The sequence below is a fragment of the Scylla paramamosain genome, chromosome 1 (assembly GCF_035594125.1).
Source record: "Scylla paramamosain isolate STU-SP2022 chromosome 1, ASM3559412v1, whole genome shotgun sequence".
NCBI lineage: Eukaryota > Metazoa > Arthropoda > Malacostraca > Decapoda > Portunidae > Scylla > Scylla paramamosain.
Genome location: NC_087151.1, coordinates 17,651,011 through 17,674,121, shown reverse-complemented (window position 1 = coordinate 17,674,121; position 23,111 = coordinate 17,651,011). Strand labels below are relative to the sequence as shown.

Here is a 23,111-nt window from a genome sequence, read left to right as displayed (position 1 = left end):
GTAGCGCCCATAACATCATCAACACAGCCTCACAACGCCACGAACGGGTGGTAGGATGTCCCCTCTCTGTACAGTCGGGACTCACGGACTCCACAGCCGGTTTTTCTGGTTTTGATGATGGCAATGATGATGATGAAGATGGTGAAATTCACGATGAGCCAAGTATTGGCAGTGTACTCATGCACAGTGCTAAAACATACGGGCCTTCGGACGACATTTCAGTAGATCTTGAGATGCCTGTGGCTGATATGGTGAATTACTTATTTGACCACGGCATGCGTGAAGAAGAATACAAGCAGATTGTGGAGGACGAGGCTACCAGGAGGCCCGACAACTGCCCTGCATTAACCCCTCTCGTCTGCAACGCTCAGATATTTGATGCTCTCAAGGTTGAGGCGAAAAAGACTGATTCTCGTATGAGAGAGGTGAGCAATGACATTCTGATGGCTGCCACTATCATCATAAAGTCGCTCACTACTCTAGACAAAATTGCACAAGATGAGGGTCACGCAGGGGTTGCCCAGGAAGTGGGTATGCTAAATGGAGCTCTTGCATTACTTGGGAACGCCAACTACCGTAATAACTTGGCCAGGCAATTCATCATCAAGCAGGAAATTAATCCCAAATACACTCACTTGTGCTCAGATAAGGTACCAATGATGCGGTATCTATTTGGTGACGATGTCTCGCAGTCAGCAAGACAGATTGAGGAGTCTGAAAAGCTCAGGAACAAGATCGCGCCGAAGAAACCTTTCCCAACACGGAAATCGGCAGCTGGCAGGTTTGGTGGAACAAAACCAAGAGGCTTCTTTGGGAGAATGCCTTACAGGGGCTTCTTGTCACGATTCCACCCTTATGGGCCCCGCAGGGGTGGCCTCACAAGGCAGGCCTTCTCCACTGAGCCAAAAAACGCCCGGGGCCGGGGAAACAATCCCCGGCAATAACTCAGGTAAGCCACAAATTTGAAGCAGGTAGACTGCATAAGTTTGTGCATGAATGGCGTAAGATCACGAGTGATCCATTTATTTTAGATATTGTTGCAAACTGTCATCTTGATATTGATGTAGCCAACATTGAACATTTATTTCATGATGAAATGGAATATGTGTTTCCCATTGAAGAACAAAGAATTTTATCTCAGGAAATTAACAAACTGCTCGAGCTTAAGGTAGTCACAGAAACTCATAGACAGCATGAGCAGATTCTATCCCCTATTTTTCTGAGGAAGAAAAAGAATGGTGAATATAGAATGGTCCTTAATTTAGAGAAGCTAAACAAGCATATTCCATATAAGCATTTTAAGATGGAAAACTCTGAGCAGGCAATTAGGCTCATCAATCATAATGACTACATGACCTCAGTTGATTTACGGCATGCTTACTACTCCGTAAAGATAGCAGATGAGCAACAAAAATATCTTTGTTTTAAATGGCAGGGGAAAATTTACCAGTTCACATGCCTTCCCAATGGTATTTCTGAGGGCCCACGGCTCTTTACTAAACTAATGAAACCCATCTTTGCTACGTTGAGAGAGAAGGGATACACTATCACCAGCTTTATTGATGACACTCTCATGTGCAGCTGTTCATGGTTGCAAAGAATGCACTCAAAGCACAATGCAGGTCTTAAGCAGAATGGGTTTCTGCATCAATGTAGAAAAGTCTGTGTTACAACCCACCAAAAGAATTGAATATTTGGGTAATATCATCAACTCAGAGACCATGACAGTTACGCTACCGGAGCGCAGAATCCTTAGCCTTGTGAATAGTTGTCGACAATTACTGAACAAAAAGAAAGACAAAATCAGAGAGGTTGCTAGAGTAATTGGCATTTTGGTAGCTGCCATCCCAGCGGTTGAAATGGTTAAGTTACATTACAGAAAGTTGGAAAGGGCAAAAATTGCAGCTCTAACTAAAGAAAAAGGCAACTTTGAGAAGTGGATGGAAATCACAGATGAAATGAAAAAAGATTTGCTTTGGTGGGTTCAGCATGTGGCAGCTGAAAACAGAAAAATTTTCAGGACAGGTACTGACATTGAGCTGTACACCGATGCTTCAAGCTTAGGTTGGGGCTGCTTCCTTAACCACCAAACGCCAAATGGCAGGTGGTTGCCAGCAGAAAAAGAGTTACATATTAATGCACTGGAACTCAAAGCCATCCTTCTTTCCTTGAAATCATTTGAACAGCAAATTCAGGAGAAGAACATTAAAATATTTTGTGACAATACCACAGCAGTGAGCAGCGGTCACTGTTCTCCTAAATCTATTAACAGTGGTGTTCCTCAGGGTTCTGTCCTGTCACCCACTCTCTTCTTATTATTCATTATTGATCTTCTAAACCAAACTTCTTGTCCTATCCACTCCTACACTGATGATACCACCCTGCACTTTTCCACGTCTTTTCATAGACGTCCAACCCTTCAGGAGGTAAACATATCACGCAGGGAAGCCACAGAACGCTTGACTTTTAATCTTTCTGAAATTTCTGATTGGGGCAGAGTAAACTTGGTATTGTTCAATGCCTCAAAAGTTCATTTCCTCCATCTTTCAACTTGACACAACCTTCCAGACAACTATCCCCTCTTCTTCAATGACACTGAAGTCCCCCTCTTCTACACTGAACATCCTCAGTCTGTCCTTTACTTATAATCTGAACTGGAAAATTCACATCTCATATCTAGCTAAAACAGCTTCTATGAAGTCAGGCGTTTTGAGACATCTCTGCCAGTTTTTCTCATCCCCACCAGCTGCTAACTCTGTACAAGGGGCTTATCCGTTCATGTATGGAGTATGCTTCACATGTCTGGGGGGATTCCACTCATACTGCTCTTGTAGACAGGGTGGAAGCAAAAGCTTTTTGTCTCATCAACTCCTCTCCTCTAACTGATTGTCTTCAGCCTCTCTCTCACCGCCACAATGTTGCATATTTAGCTGTCTTCTACCGCTATTTTCATGCTAACTGCTCTTCTGATCTTGCTAACTGCATGCCTCCCCTCCTTCCACGGCCTTGCTGCACAAGACTTTCTTCTTTTTCTCACCCCTATCCTGTCCACCTCTCTAACGCAAGAGTTAACCAGTATTCTCAATCATTCATCCCTTTCTCTGGTAAACTCTGGAACTCCCTGCCTGCTTCTGTATTTCCACCTTCCTATGACTTGAATTCCTTCAAGAGGGAGGTTTCAAGACACTTATTCATCAATTTTTGACCACTGCTTTGACCCTTTTATGGGACTGGCATTTCAGTGGGCATATTTTTTTATTGGATTTTTGTTGCCCTTGGCCAGTGTCCTTCCTACATAAAAAAAAAAAAAAGACTCTATCAAAAGTTTTTGATATGTCCAAGGCAACAGCAAAACTCTCACGAAAATCTCTAAAAGAGGATGACCAAGACTCAGTAAGGAAAGCCAGAAGATCACCAGTAGATGGAACCCATACAGGCAATCAGATAGAAGGTTGTGAAGTGATAGATGTTTAAGAATCTTCCTGTTGAGGATAGATTCAAAAACTTTAGATAGGCAGGAAATTAAAGCAATAGGATGGTATTTTGAGGGATTAGAACAGTCACCCTTTTTAGGAACAGGCTGAATGTAGGCAAACTTCCAGCAAGAAGGAAAGGTAGATGTTGACAGACAGAGCAGAAAGAGTTTGACTAGGCAAGGTGCAAGCACTGAGGCACAGTTTTGGAGAACAATAGGAGGGACCCCATCAGGTCCATAAGCCTTCCGAGGGTTTAGGCCAGCAAGGGCATAAGAACATAAGAAATAAGGGAAGCTGCAAGAAGCAACCAGGCTTACACGTGGCAGTCCCTGTATGAAATATACCTACCTATTTCCATCTATTATCCCCATCCATAAACCTGTCTAATCTTCTCTTAAAGCTCTCTAGTGTCCTACCACTAACAACATGATTACTGAGTCTGTTCCACTCATCTACCACTCTATTTGAGAACCAATTTTTTCCTATCTCCTTCCTAAACCTAAATTTTTCAAGCTTGAACCCATTATTTCTTGTTCTACCCTGGTTACTGATCCTAAGAATTTTGCCTACATCCCCCTTGTTATAACCCTTATACCACTTAAAAGACTTCTATCAGGTCCCCTCTTAACCTACGTCTTTCTAAAGAATGTAAATTTAACAATTTCAATCTTGCCTCGTGAGGAATACTCCTCATCCCCTGTATCCTTTAAGTCATTCTCCTCTGTACTGATTCTAATAGACCTATATCTTTCCTGTAATGTGGGGACCAGAACTGCACAGCATAGTCTAGATGAGGTCTGACCAGCACCAAGTATAACTTTAATATTACTTCTGGCTTTCTGCTTTTAACACTCCTAAAAATGAATCCTAGTACCCTATTTGCCCTGTTTCTTACTTCTATGCATTGTATGCATTCTATGTATGAAAAACATCATTGTGAAGAATTTTAATAGGTGGCATGAAGTAGTCAGAGGGTGGAGGAGAGGGAGGAACAAGTCCAGAATCATCCAAGGTAGAGTTTTTAGCAAAGGTTTGAGCAAAGAGTTCAGCTTTAGAAATAGATGTGATAGCAATGGTGCCATCTGGTTGAAATAAAGGAGGGAAAGAAGAAGAAACAAAGTTATTGGAGATATTTTTGGCTAGATGCTAGAAGTCACAAGGGGAGTTAGATCTTGAAAGGTTTTGACACTTTCTGTTAATGAAGGAGTTTTTGGCTAGTTGGAGAACAGACTTGGCATGGTTCCGGGCAGAAATATAAAGTGCATGAGATTTTGGCAGTGGAAGGCTTAAGTACCTTTTGTGGGCCACTCTCTATCATGTATAGCACGAGAACAAGTTGTGTTAAACCAAGGTTTAGAAGGTTTAGGATGAGAAAAAGAGTGAGGAATGTACGCCTCCATGCCAGACACTATCACCTCTGTTATGCACTCAGCACACAAAGATGGGTCTCTGACACCGAAGCAGTAGTCATTCCAAGGAAAACCAGCAAAATACCTCCTCAGGTCCCCCCAACTAGCAGAGGCAAAACGCCAGAGGCACCTTTGCTTAGGGGGATCCTGAGGAGGGATTGGGGTGATAGGACAAAATACAGATATGAGATTGTGATTGGAGGAGCCCATCGGAGAAGACAGGGTGACAGCATAAGCAGAAGGATTAGAGGTCAGGAAAAGGTCAAGAATGTTGGGCGTATCTCCAAGACGGTCAGGAATACGAGTAGGGTGTTGCACCAATTGCTCTAGGTCATGGAGGATAGCAAAGTTGAAGGCTAGTTCACCAGGATGGTCAGTGAAGGGAGAGGAAAGCCAAAGCTGGTGGTGAACATTGAAGTCTCCAAGAATGGAGATCTCTGCAAAAGGGAAGAGGGTCAGAATGTGCTCCACTTTGAAAGTTAAGTAGTCAAAGAATTTCTTATAGTCAGAGGAGTTAGGAGAGAGGTATACAGCACAGATAAATTTAGTTTGAGAGTGACTCTGTAGTCGTAGCCAGATGGTGGAAAACTCGGAAGATTCAAGAGCGTGGGCACGAGAGCAGGTTAAGTCATTGCGCACATAAATGCAGCATCCAGCTTTGGATCGAAAATGAGGATAGAGAAAGTAGGAGGGAACAGAAAAGGGGCTACTGTCAGTTGCCTCAGACACCTGAGTTTCAGTGAGGAAAAGAAGATGAGGTTTAGAAGAGGAGAGGTGGTATCATCTCTACCAGTTTTTCTCATCCCCCTAAAGGAGCTCCACATATACTGCTATCTTAGACTGGGTGGAATCAAAAGCTGTCTTCAGCCTCTTTCTCACTGCTACTATACTGCATGTCTTGCTATCTTCTGAAAGTATTTTCATGCTAACTTCTCTTCTGATCTTGCTAACTACATGTCTCCCATCCTTCCACAGCCATGCTGGACAAGACTGTTCTTTCTCTCATCCATATTCTGTCTACCTCTCTAATGCAAGAGTTAACCAGTATTCTCATTCCTCCCTTTCTCTGGTAAACTCTGGAACTCCCTTCTTGCTTCTGTATTTCCTCCTTCCTATGACTTGAACTCTTTCAAGAGGGAGGTTTCAAGACACTTATCTCTTGCCCTTTTCTTTCTTTGATAAATTGTGACACATTTAGAATAACAGCACTTTAGATGTACATTATACAACAGTAAATCTTGCACTAAAAAATGCAAACATCAACATAACTATTAGTATATCTATGGAAAAACTGATATTATTGTATTAGAAATAGAAATCTTTCCCAGCTGTCATTTCCTTCTATACTGGCATTTAATGTAAAGATTACACATTCACATAAGGTGATATTGCAAAATGTAGTGATTCATACCTTCAACATAGTAGTTGAACTCAAAGAACCTGAAGTCATAGGTGACTTTTGCATCAGAATCTGTGCGTTGGATGCAGTTGTTCTGGGCCTTGAGAGCCAGATGTGGTCGCTCCTCCAGCAAGACCTGAAAATTGAAGCAGTGATGGCCGTTCTCCCCACTGAAGCCTGCTTCCCACCAAGCACTATCAATGATGGCCTCCACAACAATCCTGTGTGAAAATGATACACTCATAAAACTGTTCATCAACTCATTCATAAACTTATTATACTATATCACAGCTTGCCTACAAATCCACACCCCATGACTGACAACCACTTACTAGAAACAGAAAATTATCCTAAAGTACATTTTCCACTGTTATCTAAAATATAAAGCCATTCTTAAGTCCATTGCAATTCTTTTTTCATGTAAAAATGGGCTCTGGTCTATGGAAAAAAAAAAAAAAAAGGACCCAATGAAGATATCATTCAGAGTATAGTCAGAAGGACTGTCCAATATTTGAGGATTATTGTCTTGAAACTTACCTCTTAAAATAGTTCAAGTGAAGCACAGGAAAAAATACAGAAGCAAGTGAGGAGTTTATCAGTAAAAGGAATGAACAATTAGAATACTGTTTAACACTTGCATTAGGGAAGTAGACAGAATAGGGATGAAAATAGAAAGCTTTGTACTGCAAGGACATGGGAAGAGGGGAGGCATGCAATCAGCAAGATTAGATGAGAAGCTAAAATGAAAGAAGCAATTAAAGTTAGCAAGAGACACAGGCTGCTCATCACTAATCTGGCACCACTGAGACCAGTAGGGTGCTGAATTAGTGATTTTGCTGGATTACAAAGGGGTTATATTAAAATACACTCAACCTATTAGTTAACTGCCTTGTCCTACCTTCAAAATGCCCCATATTTGTATACCACTTTTTTCCACTAATGCTTAATTTCTGGCAGATGCCAATAGTATCAGTACAGCCAATACTGTTAGCAAAGAAACTGCAATTTTTCTTTATTTCTTTATATCACAAAATGTCGAAGAGTCAGTGCTATACAATTCACACAAGCTTCACACATACGCACTGCTATCAAGTTTTTTTTCAGAAATTCAACCTTATCTTTTATGGGAAATGTGCAGTGTTTGCACTTTACACAGTGAAAAACATTTCCTTTATTCACTGGAGACATGGTTGGAGCTAAAACTGAGCATGTTTAATAATATAAGGAGAAAACAAAATGGAATGGTTTCCCTGTGTTTGAAGTGATGCCAGCTGTTTATGCAGCAAGTAGTGCCAACAAACAGTAGTGGCAAGAGGTTGGCACGACAACCTTGGAAATTCTGAATTACAGTAGTCCAAATTACCGTATTTGATGGCTCATAAGACGCACAGGCTCGTAAGACGCACCCAGTTTTGGCAGACATTGAAATGACAAAAAAAGATAAATGAGCAGATTTAAGCTCTGAATATGAAGTGAAGGATTTCACCTGACATTTGAAGACTCTCACATGTATTCAGATCATTATTAGATCCCAATATTTTGGATTTAAAAACTTTAATATTTGCTAGTAGCCTACGTACCAATCCTGTTGTGAGATGTAAACATGTACCTGGCATATGGCATCGGCAGTGACTGTGAGAGACTACAGGGGTAATTAAGTTTGTTCATAAGAATGTTAAAAGATAGGTGCAATTTTAATTGTATGAAAGTGTGTCTTACTTCAAGGAGTAACGGCATCACACTGTAAAGAATGCAGTGAAGCTTGCCCATGTCACCAGGTTCGACGCATAACCGACCACATGTTTGTTTTGGTACATGCAATGCATGGTGCATGGTCACTTAGGCAAATTCTTCCTGACTGGTTTCATTCTTTGTGAATTACTGGTAAGTATGACATATTACACATTGTTACCTTGAAAGAAAGAGTTTTGTAGTGTAATACCAATCTTCACTTTGTTTACATGTGCAAAGATGTCTGGGGTTTGATTTTAGAGCCTCTGTTGTCATAGACTTACCACCAACCACTGCCTCAATGCTGAACCTTGGCCTCATAGGACGCAGGCTCATTTCCTGAGACTTTTTTTGGAGAAAAGGTACGTCTTATGAGCCATCAAATACAGTAGCTTCTATGAAGTTAGGCATTCTGAGTCATCTCCGCCAGTTTTTCTCACCCCCCAACTACTAACTCTGTACAGGGGCCTTATCTGTCCCTGTATGGAGTATGCTTCCCATGTATGGGGTCTTCCACTCATATTGCTCTTCTAGACAGGGTGCAATCAAAAGGTTTTCATCTTATCAATTCCTCTCCTATAACTGACTATCTTCAGCCTCTTTCTCATCGCCGCAATGTTGCATCTCTTGCTATCTTCTACTGCTATTTTCATGCCAACTGCTCTTCTGATCTTGCTAACTGCATGCCTCCCCTCTTCCCATGGCCTCACTGCACAAAATGTTCTTCTTTGTCTCATCCTTATGCTGTCCACCTCTCTAATGCAAGAGTTAACCAGAATTCTCAGTCATTCATCCCTTTCTCTGGTAAACCCTGGAACTCCCTGCCTGCTTCTGTATTTTCACCTTCCTATGACCTGAACTCTTTCAAAAGGGAGGTTTCAAAACACTTATTTTTGACTACTGCTTTCGACTCTGTTCAGGGACCAGCACCTCAGAGAGCCTTCTTTTTTAACTGAAGTTCTGTTACCCTTGGCTAGCGCTCTTCCCACATAATAAAAATAATAATAATAATAATAATAATAATAATAATAATAATAATAAAAAGTGCCAGATTAGTGATGGAACTGGAAGAGAGAGAGGTTGAAGACAGTCAGCTAGGAAAGAGGAGTTGATGAGACAAAATACTTTTGATTCCACCTCATTCAAAAAAGCAGTATGAGTGGAACCCTCATATATGCAGAGCATACTCCATACATGGCCAGACAAGCCCCCTGTAAAACATTAGCAGCTTGGGGGATGAGAAAAACTGACACAGATCATTCAGAACATCTAACTTCATAGTACCTGTTTTTAGCAAGAGACATGAGATGTGGTTTCCAGTTTAGATTATTAGTAAAGTAGCAGAATTACCTGGCATTGACAGGTAAAATTTGGCTCTCCAAAGCAATGTTTATCACCCTAAATCAGTCTTTTGTTCAGCAAAGCTATTACTCTCTCTTGAAGTTAAATGTATATTATGTTAACTTCTGTTCACAACTCATAACATTGGTGAATTGACGAAACTACCGGAAATATGAATTCGTTGGAGACCTCTGTATCACAGAAAATTCGACCACATACTGAAGGAATCAACAGGTTGATGGGATTTAACTCCAAGCTGACAATGAATGTTCCATTTATACTTCTCCCCACCGTCAAAAATCCAAGCTAACAATGATCGCATGACACCACCATCAAAAATGGACTATGGTATACCTGGTACCACCATCAAGAATAAGATTACAGTGACAGGTTTGCCTGAATAACCTAACAGTTTTGGGTTGGAAATAGTTAAGACAGCCTCTGTCACTCTCTGGATCAGGAGAAACCCCTTACCAAATTTCATCACAATCAGTTCATTGGTTTTCCATGATAAGCAGATACACCCAGACATATAGACAGGTAGACAGACAGACAGTGTTTTTTATTATATAAGATAAGACAGACCAAAGATGTTTAGTGTACAAAAGGAAGACAGTTGAGTGTCAATGAAGAAGAGGTGATAATTATATGGAAGATTGTGCTGACTTAATAGATGGAGAAATTATATTATTGAGGAACTGAATAACACTTAAGTTTGCTCTGCCACAATCAGAAATTTATGAAAGATTGTAAGTCAGATGTTCTGTGGCTTCCATGCATGAGTGGTTTAATTCCTGAAAAGTTGGATATGTAAGAAAAGATAAGAAAAAGTCCGGAGTGGTATCATCAGCGTAGGAGTGAAAAGGACAAGGAGTTTGGCTTAGATCACTGAGAAATAACAGAATGAGAGTGGGTGACAGGATAAAAAAGGAAACATGAAACAAAGATACAAAGAGAAGGATAGAAGCAGTAGATGGATAGTTTAGAGATCAAAGCTTTGTGTCAGACTATATCAAATACCCTTAATATGTCTCAGGCAGCAGGAAAACATTTCACGAAATTCCCTGACAATGCATTTAGAGCAGTACCAGTGAAACTATTAGCTGCCTTCTTATTTTTGGTTTGTGAAATTATGTGATGCAGTTACAGGATTATTTTTAACTTCTGGCTGATAAATCTTATCTTTTCTAGCAAACATGCTGTATAATTGCAGCTATACAACAACTCATAAAATTAGAAAATTTGTTATCTTGGAAATGTACAAGTGGCAGCAGTTTTACTTTTATTATCAATATCCAGCAAAAGCAGAAAAGCAAGCTATTTTGAAAGACTTAAGGTTTGGTTGATTAAGAGTTAAGATGAAATAAATAATATACACAGTGATGTGTTAAAAGCATTTAAAAGGCAGCAGTATGACTGATATACCTACAATCTTTTTTCTTTCAATGCACTGTGCATGTACTGATGAAGACGAAATGCCCGCTCATCATCCTTCTTGAGAGGTAGTTGCATGAGAAGGAACTTGAACACTTCATCATGTTTTTTCTCAAAAGCTGTGTCTAGAGGTAAATTGCCATTGTGGTCTGCATCCGACACCAAGGCCTTGGCACTGTTTACCAGGACTTGACAACTCTCCAGCCAGCCTCCAGAGGCAGCTAAATGAAGACCTGTGTTGCCTGTGTCATCTTTTGCTCTCTGTGGCACACCCTTCTTTGCTAAGAACCGAATTACACTGTCATGTCCCTTGATTGAGGCAATATGTAGAGCTGAACGGCCATTTTCATCTACTGCTGTAACTCTTGCTCCTTTGCGTAGAAGCATTTGACATACATCTACTGAACCATGCATAGCTGCCAGGTGGAGGGGTGTTGCTTTTTTACAGTTTTCTTGGCTTACATGAACTAAAGAATTTGCCAGAAGCTTTTCACAAACACTTGTGTATCCCTTGTCAGCTGCCAAATGGAGAGGAGTCATTCCTCCCTTACACACTTTTGTTGGAGAAGCTCCCTGTTCCAGTAGGTAGTTGGCACATTCCACAGCTTCTTGTTTGATGGCAGTATGTAGTGGAGTGCAGTCCTCTGTATCTTTACTGTCTAAGTGCTTCCTTGCTTCTGGAATATCAAGGAGGAGAAGGAGACATTCCTGAGCATTTTTCTGTGCTGCCTGATGGAGAACTGTCTTCCCTTGCTTGTTGATTATGGCCACACTGGCATTTTTTTCGATGAGTCTTTGCAAACAATTCACTCTTCTTTTCCCTGCAGCTTCAAGTATAGGAGAATTACCTTTTTTATTAGCAATATTAGGATCTGCTCCACATTTTAAAAGTTCAGCTACAGTGTTCTCAAATCCTCCAGCAGCAGCATAAAAGAGAGCAGTGTTGCCCTCTCTGTCCTGAGCATTGATATTGGAGTTAACCAATTTAACACAACATTTATGGTGTCCACCTTTAGCAGCTAACATCAGAGGAGTTTTCTGGTCTCTCAAGCCTGCCTTTAGCTGAGATTCTCTTTCATTTTTGTTACAAAAAGATAAAATTGCTTCACAAGACTCAGGAAAGCCTTTTAAGGCAGCATAATGGATTGGCATATAAGAATATTTATCTTGCTGCTTCCAATTGGCTCCTTTGTTTAACAGTAGACTTATCACTGCCCTGTGATCCTCCTGAGCTGCAAGGTGGAGAGGTGTCATGCCCCTCTTGTTTTGAACATCTATCATAACCTTTGGATGGTCTAGAATGGTGAGGCACACGTGTGCACGGCCCTCACGTGCTGCATGGTGGAGTGGTGTGTCTCCTGTCCTATTCATTATGTTCACTTCTAGCTCTGGACGAACCAACAGTACCTGGCAGCAAGAAAAGTAGTCCTTAGTGGCTGCCAGGTGCAATGGAGACTTACCAGAACTGTCCTGGGCATTGCAATCTGCACCACAACTTAGAAACAATTGCATTAGGGTTACAAAACCATTTTTGGCAGCTATGTGGAGGCCAGTTTCATGCGTTTCCTCATCCTTTGTAGTGACTTTGTCATGTCCACTCTGCAGCAGCTGTTCACATGTTTCATATTCATTTTCTGCAACCTTCTGCAGCAACTCACTCTTATACTTGTGGGTGTTTGCAGTCACTCCAATCCTGGCAAAAGAAAAAATACTCAGCAACTTTCTCTCTCTCTCTCTCTCTCTCTCTCTCTCTCTCTCTCTCTCTCTCTCTCTCTCTCTCTCTCTCTCTCTCTCTCTCTCTCTCTTTCTGAATTCTAAGACCTAAAATATACTATTCAATCAAGGATATAGAATTCAATATTAATTTGATGAAGCCTGTTGGAACAAAGTCATATCCACTCACTCCTCCCAGCGTTCCCGCACTGATATAGCTCTCTTCAGCATCATGGGTGGCCTCCTCCTTATGTTGCTATTCTTATCATCAACATCAACCACACCTGTAGCACATTTGAGTTTGAAAACGACAACAATAATAATAATAATAATAATAATAATAATAATAATAATAATAATAATAATAATAATAATAATAATAACAATATAATAATAATAATAATAATAATAATAATAATAATAATAACAATAATAATAATAATAATAATAACAATAATAATAGTACAGGTTGACCATTGATACTCTAGCTTTGTTTAATTCACCATAGCAGGCTACATTCTATATCTTTTAAACATACCATAGCCCCTGAGATAGGTTCAGTGTGCACCTGCAGATGGCACAACAATCATATTATCAACATCTGTACAGAGTTATCAGAGCAAATACCATTCTCTTGTCAGTGGAATATATTAGGATAGGAATGGAGCAAGAAAACAAAAGTAATGAATGATAACAGTGTACAAAAAAATACTCTATGTACAAGTGTAAAACTGTCATACTGCAGTCTTATTATAGATTTTACATATCATCAATGCCTGTATGGGGATAAACTGACAAATTAGTATTGCTCTGTCTGTGAAATATGTTAAGATAATAATGGAACAAACAAATCCAGGAACAATGTCAAAGGTGGGGGCAAATCCACACCACACCACCAGTCCATAAAAAAAAAAAGCCTTGCACTGTGTGTGTGTGTGTGTGTATGTGTGTGTGTGTGTGTGTGTGTGTGTGTGTATTTACCTAGTTGTTTACCTAGTTGTGCTTTATGGGAAAAGAGCTATGCTCATGCTGTCCCATCTCCATATCTTTTAATATTCAACTTAGCCTTGAATCCATGTATACTTTCTGCATTTACTATCTACTCATCCAGACTGTTCCATACATTAATACTTCTATATGGGGAACTATACTTTTTGATGTCTCTTCTACAAGCACTCCTCTTCAGCCTCTTTCCATGTCCTCTAGTGTCCTGTGTATCCCAGACCATTAAGTTGCTCTGGTCCACCTCCTCTACTCCCTCATATGCTTTATATATTGCAATCAAGTCTCCCTTTTCTCTCCTCTTTTCCAACGTTGGTAGATGTATCCTTTCCAGTCTCTCTTCATATGACAAGTCCCTGATACTTGGTACCATCTTTGTAGCTGCTCTCTGAACTCTCTCCAACTTCCTTATATCCTTTTTCTTGTATAGTGACCACACTACTGCTGCATATTCTAATCTAGGTCTTATCAGCGACACGATCATCTTCCTGACCATCTCTTCATCTATATATGCAAAGGCCTGCCTTATTCTTCTCAACAAGTTATAGGTTTCTCCTGTAATTTTGCTAATGTGTCTCTCCGAGGTCAGGTTCCCAGTCACTGTAACACTGAGATCCTTTTCCTCTTCTGCTCCACTCAACCTTACACCATTCAACACATAATTTCCTTTTACTCTTCTTGTACTCTTTCCAAATTCTATTACTTTACACTTCTTTAAATTAAATTCCATTTCCCATCTATAACTCCACTCTGATATCTTGTTCAGGTCTTCTTGTAATGTTCCACAGTCCTCTGCACTCTCAACTTTCTTCAGCAACTTTGCATCATCCGCAAAAAAAGGCTCATGTAGCTGTTCACACTCTCCATCATATCATTTATATAAACTGCAAACATGATTGGTGCAAGTACTGAGCCTTGGGGTATTCCACTTATGACTTTCCTCCATGATGATTTTTGATCTTTCACCACTGTTCTCATTTCTCTCTTTGTCAAGAAATTTTCCATCCATCTCAGTAGGCCCCCCCCCCCTTAGCCCACCATTATGCTTCAACTTCCACAACAATTTCCTGTGTGGCACTTTATCAAAGGCCTTCTTCAGGTCTAAATAAACACAGTCTCCCCATCCATCTCTTTCTTGCATTATATCCACCACTCTAGAATAAAAACTCAGCTAGTTTGTAACACATGATCTCCCTGCTGCAGTGTGTGTGTGTAGATGTTTTCAGTAGTAATTGAGTTGTAAGCGTTTTTGTGCTGAAAACGAATCACAGCCCCACTGCCAGAATACAGGCACCATTGCTCTTAGGAAAAACTGTCATCTAGGTAGTTATTCCATAAAATACAGCAAGAAGTATTAATAGACTTGTCCATTAAGGTTCTTGGTCCATTTTCTCGAGAAGAGTAGCAGTAGGGTAGCAGCAGACAGAGCAGAGGAAAGACTTGCGAGGTGTGGTGGTGGACTGTGGTTGTGTTTAGAGTTCGCATGTGTGAGTTCTGAGCCAACTTTAATTTTCTCCTTGTTTTGGCTTCATGTCAACTATAATATTGCAAAATATATATTTCCTCACCTGCACATAATTATGTTGAGATGATGTAAGAAAGTACCAATAAATTAAAAAACAACACTGCTCCAGGATTAAAGTCACAACCATGAAACAGTCAGATAACATTACCTATCAGTCAAAACAATGCGAAATATCATCAGAAAATGCAGCATTTTCCCTTCTTTCAAGTTCTTTTTAATGTGAAATGACTCCTCACAATTACTGACTCAATTATTTTACTTACAATTGAAGTTAAGCTGAAAAGTCTATGATTAGATGTTAACGTTTTATTTCCTTTTTCAAAGATGGTACAACATTCGCCTGCCTCCACATTATTGGTACCTCTCCTGACTCTAGTGATTTCCTAAAGATGGTAATTATCAGTTCACTAATAACCTCTTTGTATTTCTTAAGTACTCTGAGATATATTTTGAAAGGTCCTGGTGGCTTGAATTTTTTCAGCCCATCTTTCTCCTGTTCCAATATCTCCTTAGTTATGGAAATATCTAACAGCTTCTCATTCTCTTCTACTCTAAAAATTTGTTCACTATCTGACATTTCCCGAATGTTTTCCTGAGTGAAAACTGTAAAAAATACTTATTCAGAATTTTACTTATCTCTTCCCCAGAACTAATTCCCCATCAGCTGTCTTTAGTGGACCTATTATTTCTCTATTCTTCTTCCTATATACTTGATAGAATCCCTTGGGGTAAGTCTTTGCCTGGCTAGCTACCTTTAATTTGTAACTGTTTTCAGCATTCTTCGTTAACTTCCTGATTGTTCTAGCAAATTCAATATACTGAGGCCTTAAATCCTTTTCCCCTGCCTTTAATCTCTTACATATACTTCTCTTCCACCATATGTAGTCTTTTAACCTACAAGTCATCCACTTAGGGTCATTCTCCTGAGATTTTATTGTTCTATAAAGAATGTTTGCTAATTGGGGTGTGTTCCAAATAGATTTACATAACGTTACGTAATGTTACAGAATGTATTTTTGGGCGTGATGACATCACTGTGAGCTAACGGCAGCTCAAGGGCCAGAGAGGTAGTACATTTCCCCCCCGCACAGGGAATACTGTTGATAAACGAACATATCCCTGACTCTCACAGGACTTTATGACCTCTCTTCTCTCTCTCCTCCACTTGTCTCTTTAAGACTTCATTTCTTCTATGAATAATGTCCATAATGTTAAGTACAGGGTCGTCAGCAAGCTCTTCTACTAAGATGGCTGTGGGCGGCCACTTTTGTTAGCTTCAGCTGATCAACTTCCCCAAAAAAAGGAGGGGGGTTATGTATAAGCTTACGTAACCCTCTTTGGAACGTACTCCTAGCCTGTATGTACATAATCTGTCAACAAAATATTTATACAACTCATCAACATTTACTTCCCCTAATCTCCCCATCTCAGCCCCTCCATCATCTCCACTCCATCTTCCACCCTCTTCAACTTTACCTCACCCATCTCAGCACAACCTGAACAGCCAACCCCAAACTCACACCTCAGTATATCTCACCTTCTCTCACCCACCCTACTCATCAGGCCACTTCTCACCTGCCCTCCACCCTCACACCTCACTTCACCTCCCTGACATTGCCTTATCTCCCTCATCTCTGTCCTGGATCTCACCTTCCCCTCCATCCATTGCCTCAAAATCTGTTCTCCTAAAGTCAGGTATCTAACTAGCATTTCTGTTTCTAGAAGCTTCCTCCCATTTTAATTTGTACCTAATTTTATAATGGTCACTGTTACCTAGCTGTTCTCTAACCTCTACCTGTGTACCTGCTTCCTCCCTGGTCAGAATTAAATCAAGAATATTATTCCCTATTGCGGGTTCTAAGATTACCTGTTTAAAAAAAAATATCCTGAATTATATTAAGAAATTATTCTGCTTCAGTGTTATCCACCATCAGGTCCCAGTCAATATTCCTAAAATTAAAATCTACCACACATACCTAACTGTATCTGCCTGCTCTATTTATTTCCTGCCATAGCGAAGTGCTAGCTTTTTCCCAACAGGAGGGTGGGGGCAGGGCATATCCTTTCCTGAGATTGGCAGGTGGAAAGCTGGCAGCATGGTTTTAGTTTGGATTAATTTTTGGTGATCAGGAAGGTGTATGTGGGGTGGTGATCTACTGCTAATCTTCACTCAAACTGTATTCCCCCAATTGCTGCAGCCATCCCACCTCCCCCCCCCACTCTCTCTCTCTCTCTCTCTCTCTCTCTCTCTCTTTCTGTTTGAATGCAAAGTTTAAGTTGAGACACCAAGAAAAAAATATACCATTTATAACTTGTCCATTATCCATATAGTTTCTCGCCACAGTAAAACTTCTTTCACTCCTCCTATTCAGATATCTTTCCTCACAAATATTAACACAGTGGAACCTTGGTTACTGAACACCTCCCCTTTTGGACAAATTGGTTTTCAAACAAAATTTTGAACTCATAATTGCTTAGATTGCTGTACCATAATTTGGTTCTTGATCAAAGTTGATTGAATTCAATTTTTTATTTTTTTTTTATGTAGGAAGGACACTGGCCAAGGGCAACAAAAATCCAATAAAAAAATATGCCCACTGAAATGCTAGTCCCATAAAAGGGTCAAAGCAGTGGTAAAAAAATTGATGAATAAGTGTCTTGAAACATCCCTCTTGAAGGAATTCAAATCATAGGAAGGTAGAAATACAGACAATAAAAAGACAAAGCAAAAGCTGCCATTTATTATTAATTTATAGTTTCTATAAATATTTCCTTAATTTTTATATACAGTAAACCCATTATACCAGACTAATTGAAGTGAAACCCCTTACGTTAAAGGCGAAAATCTGATAAAAGCAGCAGTGAGTGGGTCAGGAGTGCCACAGCCTTTAATCCCCCCCTCCCCCTTCCCTATGCAGTGGTATACATTCCACCAAAAAACAAAATCATGTAGTAATGAGGATTACAGAAAAATGTTAACGGATACAAGTGAACATGTGGAAAGCTTGATTGCAAAGAGTGAAAATTTAATTCTCATGAGGAATTTCAACTGTGAGGAGGTGTGTTGGGAGGACTGGTAAACACAAGGAAACAAATTATCATGGGGAATCAGGTTGCTGAAAATAGTAATGGATAATGTTTTAACACAGTGGGTGAAAGAAAATACCACATTCAGAATAAATGAAGAACCCTCAAGATTGGATTTATTGTTCACAAAAGAACCAGAAATTATTGAAGACCTCAACTTCAGGACCCCAATAGGGAAGAGTGACCACATGTCACACAAACTTGAGTTTGGTATAGAAGAGGAAATGGAAGAAGGAAAGAGGACTATAAAAAAGACAGGTGGAACTATGGTAAAACAAATTTCAGTGAATTAAAGAAATACTTTGAGGAGATTGACTGGAGTAAATTTGATGAAGCCAAAGGAGAGGAAGAAAAGTGCAACAGTTTGCTTGAGATATATAATGAAGGAATAGAGAGATATGTGCCAAAGACATCTGCAAAAAGATTTAGAGGAAATGGCTGGTTTAATAGATGTGAGGAGGTAAGAATGGAAAGAGAAAGACCATGGGATAGATGGATGAGAAATAAAAGAAGTGACCAGTGGAACAAATACATAGAAGTGAGGAATAAATATGTACTATTATCCAGAGAGGAGAAAATAAATTATGAAAAGAACATCATAGACAAATGCAAAGATCAAACAAAATTATTTTACAGATATCTGAATTGGAAGTTGGAATAAATAGTTGGAATAAATAAACTACAAGTTGCTGGAGTGGTATATGAAGAGGCAAGAAGGATGGCTGAAGTGATGAATAACTGTTTCCAAAAGATTTTTAAAAGAGAGAGTGGTTTTCAGAAGCAAGAGGATGTAGAGATGGTTGATGCAGGGTTGAACGGATCAAATGTTATGGTACAAGAGGTGAAGAAGATAATGGAGGATCAAGATGTAAGGAAGGCAACAGGCCCAGATGGAGTATCTAATTGGATTTTAAAGGAGTGTAGTTAGCAGTTGGCTGAAAAGGTCCACAGAGTCATAATACATTCATTAAAAGAGGGAAGGGTCCAAATGGACTGTGAAAGAGAAAATATAGTGTAGATTTTCAAGGGAGGAAATAAGGATAACCCCTCAAACTACAGCCCAGTGTCATTAACAAGTGTAGTGGTTAAGATATGCAAAAGAGTTATAAAAGACAAATGGATCAAGAATTTGGAAGAAAACAATGTGTTGACAAACAGACAATTTGGTTTTTGAAGAGGAAGATCATGTACTACAAGTCTGTTGAGTTTCTATTCATGAGTTATAGACATCATGCAAGAGAGAGAGATGGTTGGGCAGACTGTATTTATTTGGACCTCAAAGGATTTGACAAAGTACCACATAGGAGGCTGTTATGGAAGCTGAAGATTTTTGGAGGATTGCAAGAAGGACTGCTAAAGTGGATGGAGAACTTCTTGGAAAGGTAGATAGATGAAAACAGTAATTAAGGATCAAAGGTCAGCATGGAAGAATTTTTAAGTGGGGTTCTACAGGGTTCTGTGGTGGCACTGGTAATGTTTGCTGTGTACATTAATAATATTCCAGAAGAAATAACCAGCTACATTAGCTTATTTGCAGATGATACAAAATTAATGAGAAAAATAGAAAAGATTTTATAGTACTCCAATGGGACCTAAAGAAGATCTGGGAGTGGACCCAAAAGTGGCAGATGAAATTCAATGAATGCAGTGTAATAAAATTTGGCAAGAGTGGCAAGAGACAGACAGAAGTTTATTCACTGGAGGAGAGAATCAGGAAAAGAACAGAAGAAAAGACCTTAGTGTAATAATTACTGATAAGCTATCACCAGAGAAACACACAAACAAGATTACAACAGAAACATATAACCTACTGAGAAACATAAGGACAGCATATAAACATCTGGATGAAGAAATAATAAAAGAATTGATTGTGACCAATGTATGTCACTGTGGTATGGTCACATAGTGCCAAGAAGTCTAAAAGAAAATTGGAAGGGATACAAAAAACAGGAACAAAGTTACCTCCAAGTTTGAAGGATCTACTGTATGAAGGACTGTCAAAATTGGGTCTTATAACATTGGAACAGAAGAGAGAGAGAGAGAGAGAGATAGAAGTGACTTGATTACACTACAAAGTGATGACAGGAATGTAAAATCTTGATAGGAAGGACTTGGTGATGTGAGATACAAGTCTCAAGAGGGCATGACAGAGAGAAAAAAAAAAAAAATGTAAAAGAAATGTTAAGAAAATAACTTCCCACATACAACCATGGAGGTCTGGAATGCTTTGGAGAGAGAAGTCATTGATGCAAATATGATAAATGAATTTAAGACAGTTAGATAAAAATAGACATGGAGATGGGACAGCATGAGCATAGCTCTTTTCCTGTATGTTGCAACTAGGTAAATACACACACACTTGCAGTTCTGATACTTTACTGGAATTGCAATTGTAATCGAGTACACCGCCATCCACCTCCACCATCCATTCTTATTATCATTCCATGATATATATATATATATATATATATATATATATATATATATATATATATATATATATATATATATATATATATATATATATATATATATATATACAGATAGATAGATATTTTTATGTGGTGGCATTCATTTCTTACACACACACACACACACACACACACACACACACACACACACACACACACACACACACAGGTTCTGTAAAAAGTGGGAAAAGAAGACTGAAGAAAAAGGCAGTAAACTATACTTTTTGGCATCAGTAAGGAGTGTCAGCTGAAAGCTTTGTCTACAGTTGTCAGCTGATCATAGTGGACAATGGGACACCAAAGGGAATGGGTGTTTTAGACTTTAGTGGATTTGAAGGTGAACACAGCCAGTTACAGAAAAAATGGAATGAAAGGGAATTGATCATGCTGGAGGTGAAAAATGAGATCTGGGAGAAGGTAAGAGACCTAGGAGTTTAAAATACAAGTTTAAATCAGGATAATAATACACTAAGGAAGGAATTGAATGATAGAGAAAGAGGTGCAGAAACAAACAGATGATAAGAAAAACCAAATCAAGATGTAGGTAGTTAAAATGGAATATGGAAAAAGTGATGAAATCTAGAGAAATGTAACTAAGTATACTGGAGGAAAAGATGAGAAATATAAAAGTCTAAGACACAAACAGGGAAAAGCAAATTAAACAAAGTCAAGACCTAGTTAAGGAAATGGCAGGAAGATCTGTCAATACGTATGAGGAGTTGGAAAAAAAAAAAAGTGAGTTATAAAGAGATAGTGAAGGACCAGAAGAGTAAAAAAGGCTTGACAAAGGAGATCATAAAAGTAATAAAAGAAAAGGAACATCTGGTAAGAAACACTGCAGATAAAAGGAAAAGTGTAGTGATCTTTGGCCTTGAAGAAAGTGAGATAACAAATTAGTATAAAAGAGAAGTAGATCAGAGAAAAACAGCTCAGTTACAACAGTGTGATGAACAAAGATGATAGAAAGATGGAGGATGAACTAAAGGAAATGAACAATAATGGAAAATATGGAAAAGGAGAAAGTAGACCAATGAAAATTAAACTAAAACCCTAAATAGCAGATGAAAAAGTATTGGCAAATGCATGGAAACTAGCCAAGAGTAATGAGTATAAACAAATCTGGATTAGAAGAGAAATGAATGAGGAAGAAAGGAAGAAACTCACTATATTGAGAAGAGAAGTAAAAGTAAGGAATGAACAGAGAACACAAGATGAAAGGGAACTTTGTTCTGGAGAGTAATGGACCTAAGGATGAGAAAGTGGTACACTTGAAGAGTGAAGGGTGTGGAAGCACAGCTGTAAGAAAGGAAGGGATATGGATAGTGGCATGCATTAATGTTGATGGTTTAGTCTCTGTGACTGATGAAGTAAATGAATTTATAAAAACAAATGAACCAGACATCATGGCAATGTTAGAAACCAAACTAAGAGATTCAGAGACATCTAGTTTAGGAATGGGAAATTACAACATGTGGTTAAGAAACAGATGTGGAAAAGGTGGAGGAGGAGTGATGATGCTTGTAAAAAAAGAATATCAGGGTGGAGAGTGCGGAAAAGGCAGAAGGCTTGGTGGAAGGCTTACATTTTAAACTAATAAAAAGAAGAGGAAGATGATATATTACAGTGGTGTATGTCCCACTAAAAAACAAAGGTCTAGAATAGGCAAGAGCATGAACAGTTGCTAAGTGAGACAGAAAAATGGCTTGTAAAGAAAATTAAAGAAAACAATGAATAATATTATGCGTCAAGGAAAATACTAGATACAGAGGAGGAGAGGAGCCATCAAGACTTGATTTGGTATTGTCAAAAGAAATAGATATTACAGAAGACATGAACTATGATTGTCCAATATGAAAAGGCAACCACGTAATGGTAGGGTTTCACATTAAAGAAAAAGAGAGGAAAGTAGATGAAGATTCCAGAAATTAAAGATTTAACTATAGTGAGACAAATTTTTAAGAAATGAGGAAATACCTTGGTGAGGTGGACTGCAGTGCATTTATCCAAGCAAGTAATGTGCAAAAGAAGTGGGAAGCTTTCATCAATATATATGAGGACGGAGTGAAAAGATATGTATCAAAAGTAAATACAAAGAGAATATATAACAATGACTGGTATAATAGATGTGAAATAGTGAGGGAAGAGAGGGAAAAGGCATGAAATAAATAGAGGAGGAAAAGTACACAGGAGCTGTGGCAAAACTAAAGAACTACAAGAAATTAGTATGTAAGGGGTATTAGGGAAAAAAGGAAAATTTCTGAAAAAGATGCTATGGGCAAATGTAAGAAGGAACCAAAACTATTCTTCAGATATGTGAATAGCAAAATGAAAAATAGAGACGGAATAAACAGGTTGAAGATGAAGGGTCAAATGTTTGAGGATCTGGCCGAAATGGTAGAGCTGATGAACAAGAGTTTTCAAGCAATGTTCACAAAAGAAAGAATTTTTGTGGGGCAGAGTGAGATGAGTGAGGGAATGGGTCTTAGGGAAATCCAAGTGACTGAAGGAGATGTCCAGAAACAG

The 23,111-nt window shown here is 39.0% G+C and overlaps 1 protein-coding gene across 9 annotated transcripts in view; it reads right to left on the bottom strand.

The window, feature by feature from the left end:
- Positions 1-23,111, bottom strand: part of LOC135101655 (serine/threonine-protein phosphatase 6 regulatory ankyrin repeat subunit B-like) — a 224,816-nt gene that overhangs the window by 89,904 nt on the left and 111,801 nt on the right. For all 9 annotated transcript variants that reach the window (XR_010269369.1, XM_064005990.1, XM_064005965.1 and 6 more), the window contains exons 3-5: positions 12,694-12,787; positions 10,786-12,483; positions 6,297-6,505 (exon numbers count right to left, since the gene is read on the bottom strand). Coding sequence is in view for 8 of the 9 variants with exons in the window: in XM_064005990.1 (XP_063862060.1) it covers positions 6,297-6,505; positions 10,786-12,483; positions 12,694-12,787 (2,001 nt within the window). In the remaining variant the exon portion in view is untranslated. The remainder of the gene's footprint in view (positions 1-6,296; positions 6,506-10,785; positions 12,484-12,693; positions 12,788-23,111) is intronic.